This window comes from Stegostoma tigrinum, chromosome 40 (genome assembly GCF_030684315.1).
Source record: "Stegostoma tigrinum isolate sSteTig4 chromosome 40, sSteTig4.hap1, whole genome shotgun sequence".
In the NCBI taxonomy this organism is placed as follows: domain Eukaryota; kingdom Metazoa; phylum Chordata; class Chondrichthyes; order Orectolobiformes; family Stegostomatidae; genus Stegostoma; species Stegostoma tigrinum.
Window position 1 is genome coordinate 16720989 of NC_081393.1, and position 19812 is coordinate 16740800.

At 42.4% G+C, this 19812-nt stretch overlaps 1 protein-coding gene across 2 annotated transcripts in view; it reads right to left on the minus strand.

The window, feature by feature from the left end:
• LOC125448152 (metal transporter CNNM3) overlaps positions 1–19812 on the minus strand; it is a 79119-nt gene that overhangs the window by 45746 nt on the left and 13561 nt on the right. The window contains exons 8-10 of one of the 2 annotated variants that reach the window (XM_059641102.1): positions 16575–19698; positions 11104–11196; positions 9355–9410 (exon numbers count right to left, since the gene is read on the minus strand). In XM_059641102.1, coding sequence (XP_059497085.1) covers positions 19637–19698 — 62 coding nt within the window. In that variant the 3' untranslated portion in view covers positions 9355–9410; positions 11104–11196; positions 16575–19636. Of the gene's footprint in view, positions 1–9354; positions 9411–11103; positions 11197–14345; positions 19699–19812 lie in introns of both variants that reach the window. The other variant, XM_059641101.1, reaches the window with a different exon arrangement.

A 19812-nucleotide genomic window follows, 5' to 3' on the forward strand; every position in this document is an offset into this window, starting at 1 on the left:
CTCTATAAATTGTCACCCACTCCTAGTCAGATGACTATCTAGCTCCATTCTTAAGGGGGGAATTGTTTCAAGCTCACACCGTTTCACCCTAAGACTTCCCCACACAGAGCAGAACAGGTCTAAAGTAAAGAGGGCTTATCCTCACCACTCCCAGATTCACACTGTTTGTGTTTGCAAACAGATTCAGATCCCAGGTTCAAAACGCTGCCTGAATTAACAGAATTTGGGAAAGCTCAACTCCTGTGGGACCTAACAAGGCCTACCATCTGTCTGTTCTCTCAGTTCAGGGAGATGACAGAGTTCCTGTGGTGCCGCTGTGACATTTCAAAGATAACGGTCAACCCCCATCGTTTGTCTCCAGGATATTTTAGGTGATCCTGCCAAACACAAAACAGCTGCTAAGCTTGCCAATAAAACAAAGGGGATGAGTCCAGGAGCAGGGCTTTAAAGGCATTTCTAAGAGAAGTTTAACATACAGCCAGAGTGTGATCCTCTGCAAGCTTTACCTATAATGGAAGTTCCTAGCCTGGTGCAGCTGAAGTTGACCACTGTTTCTTAATGATTGAGAGAAGACTACACTTTATGCGGGGATGTTAATTTTATGGATGAGCTTGGCTGCTGTGGAAAGTGCCACATAACGCTTCCACACACACAAATGGCACTTTGCCAGTTTCCTGAAGGAAATGTGAGGTGTCCCTCTAGTGGTGTCAAGTTGAATTTGTCTGGGACACATGGTATTACGAGCTGGAGGATGGAAGCCAGTGATCAACCACTCTTAAACCACAGCAGATACTCCATTGTGTGTCCCCTTTAAAACATTAATTTACAGTGGCATGGTTTTTACCTTCAATAGCTATAATAGTAGCTGACTGAAACCCTTGAGTCTGTATACCATTGAGTCAGATCACGGCTAAGCTGCAACCGGGCTCTGCATGCCCACCTTCTTTGTGTCCCTTTATACACGTAGATTACACACATCTATTACTCAGTCCAAAGATGATCAACTAGTAGAACAGCGTATGCAGAAGAGAATTTTTCCAAGTCACTATCTTGCTTGAATTGAATGCCAACTTGTGGTGCTGGTGTTCAAATGTTTCTGCTGCCCTCATCCTTCCCAGTGGGCGGAGGAGGGGAGGGGGTCGTGATTTCAGAAGGTGCAGCTGCCAGGATGGCAGGTCTGCCATATGTGGAGACAGTGGAATGATGGGGTTTGTGTTCATTTTAGTTTAGAAGAACAAGAAGGGATCACACTGAAATATATTCAGTTCTGATAGGCTAGACAGATTGGATGCAGGAATGATCCTACTCTGCAGCCACTTTATGTATGTGATGAGTCCAGCTGAGTTTCTGGTCAATGGTAATCCCAAGGATGTTGACTGTAGGGATTTCAGTTACGGTGACATTATTGAATGTCAAAGGGCTGTGGTTAGATCTCCTTTTCTTGGAAATGGTCATTGCCTGGCTTTTGCACAGTGTGAATATTATTGACACGTGTCAACCCAAACCTGGATATTACCCAGTTGAACATGGGCTCATTCAGTATTTGAACGGTGCCCTTATGATGGAGGGAAGGTCATTGATGAAGCAGCTAAAGATGGTTAGACCTAGGAAACTATCCTGACGAACTTCTGCAGAGATGTCTTGGAGCTAAGATGACTGACTTCCAACACTCTCAAACATTTTGCCATGTTCCAGGTTTGACTCTAACCAGTGCAGTCCCTGATACCCATTGATTCCAGTTTTGTTCAGGTTCCTTGATGCCACACTCAAGACAAATGCAGCCTTTATGTCAATGGCTGTCACATTCACCTCAGCTCACCTCTGAAATTCAGCTCTTTTGTCCATGTTGGACAAAGACTGTAATGAGGTCAGGTGCCGATTGGCCCTGGCAGAAGACAAACTGGGCATCACTGAGGTGGTGGTGCTTGGCAGCATTGTTGATGACACTTTCCATCACTTTATTCATGAGCAAGAGTACACTGATGGTGTTGGAATTGGCCAAGTTAGATGTGCCTTTTTTTTTGGTGTGTACAGGACACACCCTGGCAATTCTCTACTTTGTCCCGTAGATGCCTGATGCAAGTGGTACAGCTTGGCTATGGTAGCAGCAAGTTCTGGAGCACAAGTTCTTTGTACTATTTCAAGAATGTTGTCAGGGCTTTTGCAGTATCCAGTGCATCAGCCCTTGACATCACATGGAGTCAATCGAATTGGCTAAAGACTGGTATCTGTCATACTAAGGACCCTGGAGGAGACCGAGATGGATCATTATTCGGCACTTCTGGCTGAAGATTGCTGTGCATGCTTCAGCTTATCTTTTGTACCTGTGCGTTGGGCTATTCTATCATCGAGGATGGGGATATTCATGGAGCACCTAACTCCAGTCAATGATTAATTGTCCACCACCATTCCTGGCTGGACGTGGCAGGACTGCAGAGCTCAGATCCATCGCTTGTGGATTGCTTAGCTTTGCCTATCACTTGCTGCTTATGGTTTTTGGTATACATGTAGTCCTGTTTGGCAGGTTCAGTAAACTGACATCTCATTTTTAGGTATGCCTGATGTTACTTCTGGCATGACCTCCTGCACTCTCCATTGAACGAGGGTTGATTTTCTTGCTTGATAATAATGATTGAGTGGGGGATATGCTGGGTCATGAGGTTGAAGATTGTACTGGAGTATATTTCTGATGTTAATGGTGGCCCAAAAGTGCATCATGGATGTCCAATCCTGAGTTGCTTGATCTGTTCCAAGTCTGTCCCATTTAGCACCGTGATACTGCCATGTAACACCATGTAGGATATTCTCAAGGTGAAGGCATGATATTGTTTCCACAAGAACTGTACAGTGGTCACTTTTACTGATACTGTCATGAAGAGATGCATCTGCAACCTCCAGTAAGGACTATATTTTTCCTCCTTGTTGGTCATCACAGACCCAGTCTAACAACTACGTCCTTTAGGACCTGACCAGCTTGATCAGTAATGCTGCTGCTTTGGAACACTTGGTAGTGGATATTGAAATCAGCCCCCACCCTGAACATTTTCTGCTCTTACTACCCTCAGAACTTCCTCCAAGTGTCGTGCAACAAGGGGATGTACTGATTCATCGGTCAAGGGATGATGGTACATGATAATGAGCAGTCAGTTTCCTTGTTCATGTTTAACCTAAAGCCATGTGACTTCACAGGATCTACAGTCAATGCTGAGGACTCCCAGGGCAAATCCCTCCAGACTGTTTACCACTTACCAGCTCTGCTGGTGGGACAGGACAGAGAGGGATAATGTGTTAGCTCTACACAATGCAGCCATGACTGGCTATCTTTCTTCAATGACAAGTCCAATGCTCCAGTAGCCAGCAATACATTATGCTGACCTAGCCAGCAACACCTTCCTCCCATGAACAAATAAATAATAGGTGGCTTTAGGCTCAAGTCAATCCTTTAGTCAATTGTCAAGTCAAAAGCCCTTAACACTCACACCAAGCAAACAAACCTGCTTGCAGGAGACACTGCTCTATGGGAGGTACGATCTTTCAAATGAGATAGTAAACCAGAATGGATGCAAAATATACCCTAGCATTCTTCCATGAAGCGATCAACCAACATCAACAAACCCACCAAGTAATTCTCTCTCACCAAGGCATGTGGGAGTCACTGAGCTCTGAAGCACTTTGGGATGCACTACAATACTGAAAGGCACTACATAAATACAAATCATTCATTACCTGCCTGTCTTTCCAGTCACCCAAGAGCTATCTAGCTGCATAACTTCACAATAACTGCTTGTTCAGGTGTAGGGTCTTGCTGGGGGCATTGTTTCAGTCTAGTCTGCTCTCCTGCATTTACGTGCAAAATTAATAAATTTCCTTAGAAGAGATCATCCATTCAGCCACACAGTTGAAAAACTGTGTTCTACCAAATCTCATTACCAAATCAACCTCAAATTCCTTCTCTCTTTCAGTAATCCTGCCACGTTTCCTTCAATGGGGAGAAAAACGCAGACTTATGCTGTACAATTGGAGTTTATTATGTGTCCCTTGCCTCAACTGTACCATGCATCATCTGCATTTTATCACTTATTACACCATAATTCTCAGAACCTTAGAAAGATAAAAATGCAAAGACCCATCTGCTGGATTAGGAAGATATTTTGTAACGGTGGAAAAGTCACCTTGCTGGTGACTCATTCAATGCAAGTGACAACTTTGGCCCTTGAGCAATGACATGCAAGTGTTTTTGGCTGGGTCATTCAGCAGATAGGACAAAATCCCCAAGATGGAGCACAACACTGTCAGAGCTGCAATCTTCTGAACATAATATTAAACCTCAGCTCCATTCCCCGGTTCAGATGAGCAACTTTGAAGAGGAGCAGGGGAATTACTCCCTGTATTTCATCATGTTCATTGAATAAAATTCTCTGGTCACTACCCAATTGCTGTTTATGGGAGGTGGTTGCGTGCAGATGGCTACCACACTCCTTACTTTGCAACAGTGACACCTGGGAGGAAGTTTGCTGTGAAGGGTTTCAGAGTGTCTGGTGGCCATAAAAGGAACTGTACAGATTGATGTTTTCATGGTAATACCCCAAAAAAGTTACAACTGAGACAGGTCATTCAATCTAGTGTCTATATGCCACCTAAGAGAGATGCAAGTTCTCCGTCTCCATCTTCCAGCACCCGGTTCGTAACCTAGCGGGTTACTGCACTTCAGGAGCAAATCTGGGTATCTTTTATACCTTGTAATATTTCTAACAATCACTTGAAATCTGCAGCCCCTGATAACTGACCTCTCTGTTTAGGGAAACAGGACTTATAGTCCACTCTATATAAGTCTCTCAGTATTTCAGAGTCATACAACATGAAAGCAGACTCTTCAGTTCAACTCGCCCATTCCGACCAAACATCCTAAATTAATCTAATCCCATTTGCCAACATTAGGCCCATATCCCTCTAAACCATTCCTATTCATGTACCCATCCAGATATCTTTTAAATGTCATAACTGTATCCACGTCCACCACTTCCTCTGGCAGCTCCTTCCATAAATGCGCCAGCCTGTGTGAAATAGTTACCTTTCAGGTCCCTTTCAAATCTTTTCCCCGCTCATCCTAAACCTGTGCCCTCTGGTTTTGGACTCCCTTACCCTGGGGAAAAAGACCTTGGCTATTCATCCTATCCAGGCCCCTCATAATTTTACACAGAACATAGAACAGTTCAGCACAGTACAGGCCCTTCGGCCCATGACATTGTGCTGAACTTTTACCCTAATCCTCACGTCTATCTAACCTCCACCCCTACCTTATACTATCATCCATATGCCTATCTAATGGCCGCTTAAATGCCCCAAATGAGGCCGACTCCACTACCCTTTCCAACAATGCATTCCACGCCCCTACCACCCTCTGAGTAAAGAAACTACCTCTGACGTCTCACCTGTATCCACCCCCACTCACTTTAAAACTATGTCCCCTTGTAATAGCTACCTCCACCCGAGGAAAAAGTCTCTGGCTTTCTACTCTATCCCTACCTCTGATCATTTTGTACACCTCTATCAAGTCACCTCTCATTCTTCATCATTCGAAAGAGAAAATCCTCAACTTTCTCAACCTTTCCTCGTAAGACCTTCCCGCCATTCCAGGCAACATCCTGGTAAATCTCCTCTGCACCCTTTCCAATGCCTCCACATCTTTCCTGTAGTGAGGCGACCAGAACTGGACACAATACTCAAGATGTGGCTGAACCAGGCTTTTGGAGAGGTGGAGCATAACTTCACTGCTCTTCAACTCAATCCCTCTCTTAATGAAAGCTAACACACCATACGCCTTCTTAACAACTCTATCTGCCAGGGAACTGTGAAAACGAACCCCAAGATCCAACTGCTCCTCCACACTGCCAAGAATCGTTCTGTTAACCCTGTATTCTGCTTTCAAGTTTGTCCTTCCAAAATGAATCACCTCACACTTCTAAGGGTTAAACCCCATCTGCCACTTCTCAGCCCGGCTCTGCATCCTATCAATGTCCCTTTGTAACCTAGAACAGCCCTCCACACTGTCCACAACGCAACCCACCTTCATATCATCTGCGAACCTGCGAATCTACCCATCCACTCCTTCATCCAAATCATTTACAAAAATCATAAATAGAAGGGGACCCAGAACAGATCCTTGTGGTACACCACTCATAACTGAGCACCATGCTGAATATTTTCCATCACTACCACCCTTTGTCTTCTAAGGGTCAGCCAATTCTGAATCCAGTCTGCCACATTTCCCCCTATCTCATGCGTCCTTACCTTCTGCATGAGCCCACCATGGGGAACCTTATCAAATGCCTTACTTAAATCCATGTATACCACATCCACTGCTCTATCTTCATCCACATGTTTGGTCACCTCTTCAAAGAATTCAGTACAGTTTGTGAGGTGTGATCTACCCCTCACAAATCCATGCTGAATACCACGAATCAAACTGTGCCTTTCCAAGTGATAATAAAATAATTTGCCCACCACTGACATAATTTCCGGGGTAATCCCTATTCCCTTTTTTGAACAAGGGAATGACTATACCCATGGACAGTGAAGACGAAAAGATCAGCGCGAAAGGCCCTGTGATCTCTTCCCTCGCTTCCCATAGAATCCTTGGATAAATCCCATCAGGCCCGAGGGACTTACCTGTCCTCAAAATTCTTAGCACATCTTCCTTACTAATAGTGACCTCCTGTAGCCGACCAGCCTGTTTTACACTGTCCTCCTCTACAACTAGGTCCCTCTCAGTTGTGAATACCGAAGAAAAGTTTTCATTAAGGACCTCTCCTATCTCTTTAGGCTCCGTGCACAAATTCCCTTTACAATCCTTGATCGGACCTACCCATTCTCTGATCATTCTCTTATTCTTCACGTACGTGTACAAAGCCTTGGAGTCTTCCTTAAGCCTATCTGCCAAGGTTTTCTCATGCCCCCTTATACCTCTCCTAAGTTGTTTCTTCAGCTCCTTCCTGGATAACTTGTATCCCTCTAAAGCCTTTTCCATTCCTTGTTTCCTAAGCCTTGCAGAAGCATCCTTCTTCCTCTTAACCAGACGTTCGACCTCTCTTGAGAACCAAGGCTCCCTCACTCTACCGCATCTTCCATGACTACTAGGAACATATCAGGCACACGCAGTATGTATTCTTTAAACAATCTCCACATTTCAATAGTGCTCTTCCCTGACAGCATCTGTTCCCAATTTATGTTACCCAGTTCTTACCTAACAGAATTGTAATTACCCTTCCCCCAATTATAAACCTTACCCTGCTGTTTCTAAGGTCAGCCCTCAGCATCCAATGCTGCAGGGAAAATAGCCCCAGCCTATTCAGCTTCTACCTGTAGCTCAAGCCCTCCAACTCTGGCAACAGCCTTATAAATCATTTCTGTACCCTGTAAAGTTTAACAACATCTTTCCCAGCCTTCACTGCTAAGGAAAAAATCCCAGCCTCTCAAAGCATTCCTCATAGGTGAAAACTTCCTGCCTTGGCAACACTTATGCAAATTCTCTCCAGCGCAATTGTCTCACCTGCAATTCCAGCTGTAGCCTACCAATTGTTTTATACAGTTCCGGCATTACACACCCATTTTTGCATCCCATAATTTGTCCAATAAACGAAAGCATTTCTTCAAAGATTGGTAGACATGCATGCCAAGGTTACTCTCTTCCTCTACCCCGGTCAACATTCTATCATTTATTATGAATTTCCTAGCTTTGTTTGCACACCCCAACTGAAGTACCTCATACCTCAAGTACCTCATATTTGTCTAAACTGAATTCCAACTGTCATTCTTCCATCTACTCAACCAAACTGCTGGTACAATTCTGAAGTTGACAGCTATTTTCTTCACTGCAAGCCAACTGGCCAATATTTTACGTTTCACATGCAAATTTCAGAATCATGCTCTCACATTTCCTGTTGATGAGCCAATTATAGATTCAACTCACCATATTTTACTCATTCCATGGGCTTTTCTGACCAGGAAGTAAGTTGTGAATCTGTCAAATAGGCTCACTAAAAACCATGTAGACAACATTCTTTGTACTATTTTAAGGATAACATGTTACTGAAATCTAAACTAAAAAATGGAAATTTGAAATGCTTTGTCACAAAGAAAGAACCACATTTCTTTTTAACAACTTGACGTAAAAGTGGAACTATGTGGTGACCACTCATCGATTACCCAATTGTACCCAATTTTAGAGAGAATCTAGCTTTGATACTTGTATGAGAACAGTTGGCACTAGATGCTTTTGGTTGAAACACAAAGCAGCTACCCAGCAACAGCTTTTAGATTGGTTGTAAGATGTAGTTTTGTCACAGAGAAGGGAACAGACATCCGTTCAGACATTCAAAAGCCTATAAAGCAAGCCTGTTTGCTCACTCTCCTCCTGTGAGTGAAAAGGAAATAACAAAGACTCTGCAAAAAGAAAAGAAAAATTTGATACTCAAGCCCAGATCTAGGTCCAACTGTCCGGTTACTCAAGTGAGGCTCGTCATAGTCAAAGATGTGATATCACCGCAGAAAACTATAAGAATTCTGATAAAGTCACCCCATTTTACATCTTTTGATTTGGACCCTTGATCAACAGACCTCGTTCTTTTTCCATCTATTTTCTCCATCCGCCACAGACTTGTCTGTCCTGCCTGACCTATTTGTGAATGAGCATGGACTTGCTTGGATTTTAAAGGGGGGATATTTTAAGTATGCATCTTAGCATTTAATAATAATGCTACTTGTTAAAGAACTTGTTACTTATCAAGAAATATGTTTCTGTTTTCTCACTTAATAACATAACCTGATGAGGACTTCTTACTTCAGTGGTCACAGTCAGGCAAACTAACCATGCTAGCAATCAAACTAGTCATATTTCACATTTGTGATGACTTGTGGAAGAATGGGGTTTGACTTCCAGTGCACTTTTCCCATCTGGGTTGTGACACTACTCCCATTGATCCTTCCTGTTACTAACTTGAGTTTTTGAGGAAGACAGACTTGATGTTTGCTTAACAAAACCATACTATCTCTTACTAATGCATGCCTTCCCAAACGACAGTTTATCTCAAGAATTGGTTCCAATAATTTACCCACCACAGAAGTCAGACAAATTATTTTCCTTACCCCTCACTCCCTTTTAAACAATGGTACAATATTGACAGACTTCCATTTCTCTGATAAGTCACCTGCATGTAGGGAAGATTGGAAAATGATCCTCAGAGCACCCAGTATTTCCTCCCTACTATCCTTGAACAGCCAAGGATACAATCCATTTGGCTCTGTTTACTTATCCACATTCAAGGATGTCAGTACCTCCTCTCACATTATACTTACTGTATCTAATATTTCAACTGCTCCTCTTCAACTAGAATGTCTGCTTCTTCCTGCTCCTTTGTGAAGACAGAGACAAAGAACTCATTAAGAACCCTGCCACATCATCTTCACTTATGTATAACTGCTTATCTTGACTATTTGTGATAGGCACTAATCTTTCTATCAATATTCTCATTTTGTTTTTCCTGATAGAAAAGAGAAATATGACCTTCCATTTTAACATTCAATATTTTATTATATACGCCATCTGCAATCCTAATTTCCCTTTCACTTCACTTTTTATACTCCTCCAGGCTTTCTACAGAAAGAAGTTTCTGTGACTGTCATAAGCTTTCTTTTCCTGCTTTGTCTTATCTTGTATGCTTCTGAATAACTTTGGCGGGGGGGGGGGGGGGAGCGATGAGATCGGGGGTGTGGGGGGGGGGGGGGGGGGAAGAGAAAGGGTCTCCAGGTTTGGCAGTACCACCTTTTTCATTTCAACATGTCCACACAGTACCCACAGAATCTTGTTTTTGAATATCTCCCACACCATTGATTTTCCTTCAAGTAGCTGTATACAATCCACCTTTTGAAGATTATCTTAGCCTCACAAAATTTGGTACTTCGCATTTTTTCCCCCAAATTGAAGCTAAATCTAACTGTCTTGTGGTTGCTGTCCCTAAAATGGCCACCTACCACAACTTCATTCGCTTGCCAGCATCATTTCTGAAAACTAAAGCAAGAAATGTTACGTGCCAGCTAAAAGGTTTCCTCGAATGTAGTTTGACGATACTCTGTAAAAACCGCAGTGTTGTGGATCAGGAACAAAAACAAAATTGCTGAAAAAGCTCAGCAAGTCAGGCAATATCTGTGAAGAAAAACGTTTCGGGCCTGGTAGCCCTTCCTCAGAAAGGGTCACTGGACCCGCAACATTAACTCTTTGTTTTCTTCACAAATGCTGCCAGACCTGCTGAGCTTTTCCACCGACTTTGTTTTTGTTGTTACGTTGACAATATTCTGCTTGTGTCTTGCACACTGCTCGTATCCCAGTTCATTTTAAAGTAGTTGAAACTGCCAGCTGTGATTGTCCCATTGCCTTTGCACTCATCAGTTTGCCTACGTATTTGCTCCTCCATCTTCTGCTCATTATTTGGAGTTCTCCAATAAACCCCTAGCAGTGTGGTTGCCTTGTTTTAAATTGAGCTCAACTGACATGGCCACATCTGACGATTTATTTAGTGTATCATTCCTCCAGACAGCTGTAATTGATTCTTCAGCTAATATTGCAACAGGGCCCCTTTCTTAAATTTGCTATACTCTGGATTTATATACATATTAACACTGTCAATCTCCTGCACTGCACATTTTTTAACCTTTGCTTTTCTCATCCGTCGTAGGAAATTTATTGGGTGACTGTCTCCCAGCCTGGGGTCAGATTTTGCCCCAAAGATCCTAGGCCTTCTCCATCCTGCCAATCTAGTTTAAACCCTGCCCAGCAGTACTAGCTAATATTCTTGAGGGTATTCATCCTGGTCCCGCTCTGGAGGTAGACCATCTGGTTCATCTTCTCCAGAAGATGCCCTAGCACCCGAGAGTTCTGATGCCTGCCTTCTTATATCAACTTTCTAGCCTAGAGTTCAATTGCCTAATTCTATGCGGGTTAGCACATGGAATTTACAGTAATCCTGAGATTACTGCTTTAGCGGTCACTTTACAATCTTCTTTCTAGCTCCCTAAAATCTGCTTTCAGGGCACCTTGCCCTCTCCTACCTAAATCACTGGCATCAATCTGGGCCACGACCTCCAGCTGTTCACGATTCCCCAGGAGGAGTGGGGGGGGTGGGGCGAAATTAACGACTGACTCTGAAAAACAGAAAAAAAGCAAAGGTTAAATACTCTACAGCACAGGAGTTTGACAGCATTAAAAGATGTCTGTAGGGGTCCATGATTTATGGACGTGATCTCATACAAAGCTGAAATTTTAAAGATCTGACATACAAGTACTGCCTACATAAATGAATGGGTCCTTTATGTTGTCCTGCATTGTGTTCCAACTTGCATACCAATTGTGAACAGACTCAAGAATAGAATCTTTTCGCAACCCAGGGATTTGTGTATATTAATATCTTGCTATTGTTCTGCAACATCTTTGGGCCTGGCACTATGGAGGCAACATACCATTCTGGAAACACATCTAGAAGCATCTAATTGGTTAGCCAACCACAAATCACATCTCATTACTGTTCTTTTTTTCACTGTCTTCCTCTGTTGTACAGCAAAGCTGACACAAACCTGGATCTGACTGCACTCTCTAAGCAACTCACTCCCTCAATAGTATCCAAAAGGGGAAACCGATTAATAAACAGGACCCAAGGGAACTCCTGCAAGGCCTGCCTGATTTTCTTGGACTGTCTAATGGTTAGCCATCCTCTTTCTGCCTCCAAGCTACTAAACTCTGACAATGACCACTTCTCTCAACTTCCTTTCCACATGGCTCTCTGCCTTGTGGATCCTCCACAGCTTGAACTTTAACGTCCTGAGTTCCATGTGGTCATCTGAGTTTTCAAAAGCATCCATGACTTCTCATTTTTTATGGGGCATCCAACTGGCCTACTGAGCTGCCCCGTCAAGTCTTAACTTCACTTCATTTATGTGACTTTTCCTTTGGTTTGCTTATAATAGCTTCATTTCGTCTTAGTTTAATAATACCTACAAAAATGAGTAAACCTTATTAAATCCAAACAATATTTGAAACCCTCTGGTTATTGCAATCATCCTTATTCAAAGCATCTCTTTCCTCCAAGCACCAAATTCTCTCATTAACCTAATTTGCTGTTATTCAGTTTACATCTCAATCAAGCCAGTCTCCTCACCATGTGATTTGAAAAACATGCCTCTTCTATAAAGTTTCTGATGAACCACCAGTTAGTTTAGGTTCCTACTTCAGCAAATGAACCGAGTGCTTTCAGCTGATTGTCAGATATCTGTTATTACCAAGCAGCTCCCTACTTAAACAAGACATCCAACGTGACTTGAAGATTGTTTGTTCTAAGTCAAGAAAATCTATATTTAAACCTTAAAACTAAAACTTACCTGAACTTACTGTAGAGGAGGGAGGAAACAGAAGTACTGGATATGCTCAAAATATAGTTTGACAATTACTTGAGATTAACAGGTCACCCAGTCAGGATGAGGTAATCCTGGGTTATGGAGGGAAGGGGGAAAATGCAGAGGCTACGATTACAATCTGTAAATGCTCTTTGGCTTTATGATTAGTGTCATATATTGGGAGACAGCCATCACATCTACTGAAAAGCAAGAGGGGAGAAGGAATAAACCAACTGACAGCAGGACAATGAAAATGATTAAGGACCATTTATCAAGGTCAAGATCAATTCTGACTTTGAGAATTGTAAGCACAGATTTGTTGAAGGACAATCATGTCTGACTAGCTTGAGATGAAGTACCAGGGTTGACAGAGCAAGTGGGACAGATGTATATATGGACTTCCAAAATGCCACATGATAAAGTACTAGTTGATTGAGAAAACAGAAGTTGACATGGTATAACAAGGAACTGAGATTTGGACACATAAAAGTGGCCATAGGATAGAAGAGTCGTGACAAAAAGATGCATTTCTGACTTAAGTGCAAGGTAGGGTCTCTAAGGAGTCATAATTAGGTTCATTGTTTTTCACTTTGCAAGCACAGGGGTAGGCCTTCAGTACAGAATTAAATACTGAAGTTTGCGAATGATTCAGCTTGGAAATGTAGTAAGTCATGAGCAGGGTAGCAACAGACTTCAGGGGAACATACTTGTAAGAAGGACAAAGACATCCCAGCTTATTTTATTCTGAATAGTGAAGTGATGCTCGTGCCTGCAGTTCACCAACCTTATTCACCATGCTGTGTGAATTAATGCAGGCAGATTCTAAACGCTCAGTCTTTCCTTTTTATTTTCATCTTAAATTACTCTCAATACTAATGTAGTTTGCCTCTCCCAAGTCCACTGGGTACCTTGCACTACCCTGGTTCCTCTCCCATTGCCAAACTGACATCGGACTCATTGAAGTACGGAGGAATGAGGATGCAGTAGCAACTAAATAATTTGTTTGCAGGACTGTGAGCAAAGTCCAAATAGTAAGTCAAAATGCTGACATAATGTTGGGCTTAATATTGTTGAAGGGAAGGGAATGTGTGGGGGAGAAAAGTTGCGAAGCACATGCATATAGCAAGTCAAACTGCTGACATTGAGGATTTATGGAGTCAGGATACAGATAAGATTGAACAGAATGGTGGAACAGTAGTGTGAGGTTTCCTGGTCTCCTCCTACTAAGTGCACCCATTTCAAAAACTCAAGGAGTTTAAAAAAGACTGGAGAGACTTGAAAGAGTAAACCTTCAATGCCAAACTCAAGATATTACAGTTCGAGGAGGGTAACCAAGCTTTAACTACATCTCCCCCAAGAACGGATTGCCATACTGGACTTCAAACATTGCTCACATGATTTTGGGGCACATCTATACTCCAATTTCAGTCAATTACAGCAGCAACTAATTCAACTGCACGAGAATTTGATACTGTCATAATTTGCTGTTGATATGCTAGATACAGAAGGAAGATTTATAATAAATGAGAAATAAACCTGCATATACATAAGCATTTTTTACAACCTTTGAATGCTCCAATGTCAAATGCAAAACACACTGCAGAGATCGAGAAAGAGGGAAAGGAGTAGAAGATTGGGAAAGCAGTGGGTAATTTATTACCTTGGAGGAGCGCAACACCCATGGTAGCTGTTTAAGAATGCACACTTGTGTAAGATGAGCTGGAGAGTAGCCCCTTTCTACAATGTGGAATGATTGAGGAACAGAAAGTCTGAGCAGTCTGCAGACACAAGCATCGCCACCCCTCGAGATCCAACAAAGTAATGGTAAAGATATCCCACCCTTAGTAGTCAAACCATGCAAACATAAAGGCCCAAATACCTATGTCTTAACTGTGCCAACTTACCTTAACTGGTAATATGCATTGCTGTTCGCCTTGGGTAAGATGGGTGGAGATCAACCTGCATTTCAATTATTTACTGCTTCTAACCTGTTCCCCTCCCAATGGGAAGTAAATTGGTAAACATTCAATGAATACAATCATAATAAATGATTCGTCAAACATGGCCAAATAGACCATTCCACACATTCATATCAATGTACTCAGATGAAGGAATAAAGAGCTGCAGTGCTGGCAGCCATGCAGGTAAGAAACAGGCAAAAACTTGTTAAAAATTATACAACATGCACTCATGTACATCATATGCAACTTCTGACAGAACACAAGAGAAAAAGAGCTGTTGGACCTAGAAGGCTTAAAGAACAAAGCTTCAAACATCAGGCTGTCCAAGAGATGACAAACTCTCCATCATCTTGCAGTTTTTAAGGGAGGTAAATTCAGGCTGCAAGCTGGTGCCTCCACAGTGTACATGGCACTCATTCAGGAGTTTTTATTTATTTATTTATTAAACTGACCTGAAATCTAATGCAACAGCTCCATCAGTACAATACAGACCCATTTCTTTTTTAAATATATATCTGCAATTTTACATTATAAATGTACATACAAATGAGAGGTACCTTTTAATTGTAATGATTAAAAAATATTTACCTGGAATGTGATTTAAAATATGTACCAGAAGCTACACAATTTTAATACATTTGTTTGTATATAAAACACAAGTGCACAAAGTAACCCTCAAAATCATTTATATGAAACCTGATGATTGCTTCCTGATTCAGAAGCTTCTAGATATACTGGGAAAACAACCAAGCATTTTGAATAAGAACTAATCTGATTTTGGCTGAATAATTGGCACTTACATTTCTTCCTAGACTCTTTGGTAAAACAGAATTTTATAAATTACTTCTTACGTATTCAAAAAGTATGTAATCACAGTGTGCTTTTGCCTACAATATTTCAATGTTGCTTGCATTAAAAGAGAAGACAGAGATACCAGCCAAGGAGAAACAGAATCAGATCGAGAGACAAGAAAGCTAAATTGAACTGCTTCATCACATTCTAGTTCTGTTTTCAGCTGTGACACTTACGATCAGCTGTCACGTGTGATTGGTGTTTTTGTTTTTTTCTCAGTTTCCATCCCTCCTGTCTGTTGCTGGGCTCAGCTTCTTGAACCTCATCTAGTTACCCATTCTTTAGTGATGCTGTTTGACTGTGGGACTTTGCTGCAAAGATCTGATCCTTGCACTCACTGCAAAGCAGTCAGGAGATGAAAAGCCCGGTGTGTTTCTCACTTCCTATCTGCAGATGTCAGGCTGATTATAGTAATGCCACTCCATGTACCTGCCCAAAACCAGCTAGCTCTACATGAAGTAGAGATGGAACCTATGACTTCTTGGTTTGTGTCAGAACCTGTCTTGGTTGCACCAATACCTGTGAAAGACAAGCAGCTATGCATGTTTGCAATCCGTGTGCCACGGGTGTACATTCCACATTCTGCAGAAAATCCGATCAAAAAGATGCAAGGTTTGATCATGGTTTGCGCACCTGCCCTAAAGAAGTAGCACACTGCATGCATGATGCAGAGATGGCACAAGTCTTCAGGGAAACAAATTAGGCAGCAAGTGACCGTCTTAACTGATTACCAAGTGGCACTTGTCCAGAAACATCCACATGTTTGATCATCTGAGGTTTTAAGTCAGCAATGACTTTAGACAATAACTGCTATTCCCTTTGTTGGGAGGTCTCAAGAGATGCAGGGACAGAAGTCAAGGATCAATGCAGTGTCCCAGCCCTCTCTCTGACACGTTACTGCAGAACAGCTGAATCCACCTTCTCTCCCTCCCGCTCCATTATATCTACCTTTTTGTAACTAGCAGGCCACCAAAACCACTCAAATTGAACTGGAACTCTTACTGTGGCAGGGTTTCCTTTTTCAGAACAGTTCAGTAACAGCAGTCAAAAGCTCACTGGAAATGAGACGATAAAGTAAGCCTACAAAACTAATGCTACGCATGACCAGTCTGAGGCATTAATGAACTCTAGGTCCAAACTCAGGCTGTTTCTAATTTAAAAGATTGAATTTGTATTCATGCAACGGGGTTCTTCTCCTTCAAGTAAGAGACAGGGGAGATAGGAAACGCTCTGAGTTGGGTTGTTAATAACTTGGCCAATTTCAGTTTATTTCACTTGCTCCAACACACCAGGTTTGTCAAATTCAAATTCACGTCTTACCCCGCTGAGGGTGAAACATGTTGACCGCTTGGCTGCATCCACTGTAGCATAATCCTTCTGCTATAATTCTGCCAGACCATCACTTTTTATTATCCTTTTGGGTGTTGCTAACTGAGCCAGCATATCTTGCCCAACTTTAACAGACCTTGAGAAGGTGGTGGCGAGCTAGCCTTCTCAAACTGCTGCAGTCCTGTTAGGGAGAGAAGTCCAGCATTTGACCCAGTGACGCTGAAGGAACAATGATACAGTGCCAGTTCAGGATGGCCAGTTACTTGGAGGAGAAACTTGCAGATTGTGGTGTTCCCACACATCTGTTTCCTTGTCATTCTAGATTGTAGAGGTCTTGGGTTTGTGAGATGTTGTCTAAGGAACTTGGTGAATTTCTGTAGTGCATCCTGCAGGTGATACACACTGCTGCTACTGAGCAGCTGAGTTGGAAGGAGCCAATGTTCATGGGAGTGGTACCAATGAAGCAAGTTGTCTTGTCCTGGGTGGTGTCAAGATTTGAGTGTAGCTAAAGCTGCATCCATCCAGGTAAGTGGGGAGTATTCCAACACATTCCTGACTCGTGCCTTGTCGGTGGTGGAGAGGCTTTGGGGAGTCAGGAGGCAAGGTACACAAAACAGAATACCAAGCCTGACCTGTTGCAGTCAAGGTACTTAAGTGATGAGCCCAGTTCAGTTTCTGGTCAATGGTAACTCACAGGCCAATATTTGAGAGGGTTCAGCAATGGCAATGGTGTGGCACAAGTACAATTCAAGCCCGACTTTAACTGCAGAACAGCAGTGTGCTTTCATTGGCTTCTCCAAGTGATGGATCAATATGCTGTAGTATTCAGAAATGCAAACTAGGTGCCCTGAAGTCCAAATACGTAAAGCTGAGTAGTTACAGGATCTTCTTTCCAACGACAGACAGCTCAGGATTCAGTATTTGATGAAAACACTCACTCCAACAGCATCGTGTCACATGCTCTCTATATAATGGAATAGGGAATGCAAATTTCGATAGCTTGTCAGTTCATGTTCCAATCTCGAGACTCAAGCCTGATGATTTCAAACAATACTTCAATACAGCAAGAAAGAAGCACTGCACCTTTGCAGCTGTCGCCAAACTGAGGCACCCATCCAATCTCAAGTTGATGTAAAACATCTTTGGTGTAGTTCTGAAGATCTGGGAGCTCTCTCTCTCATGTCCAGGTCAAGTTTTATCCCTCAAAAAAGTATGTTCATTGTCACTTCATGTTTTTGCCAGATATTTCTGCATACGGAACAGCGACTACACTTCAAAGGTATCTCACAGCCCATGAAGCTTTTTGAGGTGCCTTTGAGGTGACTATTTAAATGCAATCTTCTTCCTTCCTAGGGGAGCCTCTAGGTTTATTCACCTTCCCTTTCCAGATACCAGCAATGCCGAGAACAATGCCATCTCTGAAGGCTTGCACCAACCCACAGTCAGACCTAAGATGAATGAAGACTCAGAGGGCTTGGAGCAGGGAGTCTAGCCAAAAGAAGGTTGAAGGCAACTAGTAATTTTCAAAAGAGTGCTCCATAAGGGATAACGTGTGCTTATCTTTCAGCTCCATCCAAAAAGAATACAAGAAACAGCCCAGTTCCCGATTACAGAATGGAATGAATCCGTGGCCCAAAGACAACGCTCATTCTTGACCTTTCTTTATCTCTTTGTCGCTCAATAATTCATTGGTAAGCGTGAAGAATTTCAAACCAACTGAATGAGGCATTAGGTTCTAGGCAGAAGGTGATTCAATATGAAAGCACTAGTTGGCACATGTATACTGCCTGGTCAACAGTAAACGGCCTCTCCTGCAAGGATTGTGCAGAAATCTTAGCGTCTCAAAACTGATTGCTAAAACATTTTCCCATCTGGTTCCCTGAATGCATTGGTTCTTTTGGTACTCGGTCCCCCCTTTGTACTTCGTGTAAGAATCCACTCTGAGCAATCCTGAAGGGAGCATCACCTGACGACAAAGGACAAAGCTCTCCATCCTTAGCTCAATAATATCTATCGTTCCTAAGATTAGCAGAGTTGAGGAGTCCATAAGCGTCTGTTGGCCACTTGCAGTTCAATCCACGTTATTAAAATTTGATCAGGTAACCACAGATCACAAACTACACAATGATCCAGGCTGACAAGCCATTGCAGTACTGCGGGCAGAGCTTCAAATTTGGATATTCTAGCTTTTGAATGAAACAATTACTGCTGCTCCTGTTCTCTCAGGTGGGATGTCAAAGATCTCTCAGCAGCACTTCAAAAACAAAAGGGAGAATAATCCCCGCCTTTCCACTCGCAGCTGAAACTCTACAATTATTGCCCAAACAACTTTAAAGCAGATTATCCAGTCCTTCGCACATTACGGCTTGTAGGATCTTGCTGAGTGAGAACGGGTCTGCTGCGTTCCAGCATTACACCAGTGACAATGCTTCAAAAGCACTTTGATAGGTGTAAAGCACTTTCACATATCCTGAGATAGTAAAAATCCCTGCAGAAATGAAAGACTTTCTTTACTTCTTAAATGAAGACTTTGCATGGACAGAGAGACTTGCAAGCAACCAGAAACTCAAGAGAGAATTCATGAACCAGGGTTTTACTATAAATAGTATTCCTCTTAGTGTGGGGGTTAAAAACAAAAGAACTGTGGTATATTCACATTCAATATTGCTCAAACACATCTGCATTCCGTAGTCTTCAAGTAACTGCTTTAGACCTCATCGTCTACGGGAGAAAAGTGATGTAAACCTTTTTGTCTCTTATACTGTAATCCTTCCAAGTCTAAAAATCACAGAAAGAGTTCTATCTGAGGAATTAGTCACGGTTAGTTGTCTTAGCATTATAAATGCCACCGTCTTTTCATGATGCACAAAGTCTACAAAAATAAGAGAGTCCTTTCTCCAACCCATCCCAAACCCACTTTGCAACAAATTACAGTTTGTCCAGCAAATGGATGGCCATAGCTCCAGCCAGGCACTAGCACGGTACATTCGCAGCTTACTGAAGTGGTGTGGCTTTGGACACAGAAGTCAAATACCCTCGCATATTCTCTTAGGTTAGACACCATCATCCCTCTCTGGACTGTCTTCTTCGCTTTGTGGTTTACGTCTGCTGGTACCTGACAACAATAATTAGGGAAAAAAGAAAAACAAAAGAAAAGTCAACCTTTTGTCAAAGATAACCCATGTGAGATCTGAGATGTTATGCAGTTTGTCTGACAGTGACTCATAGC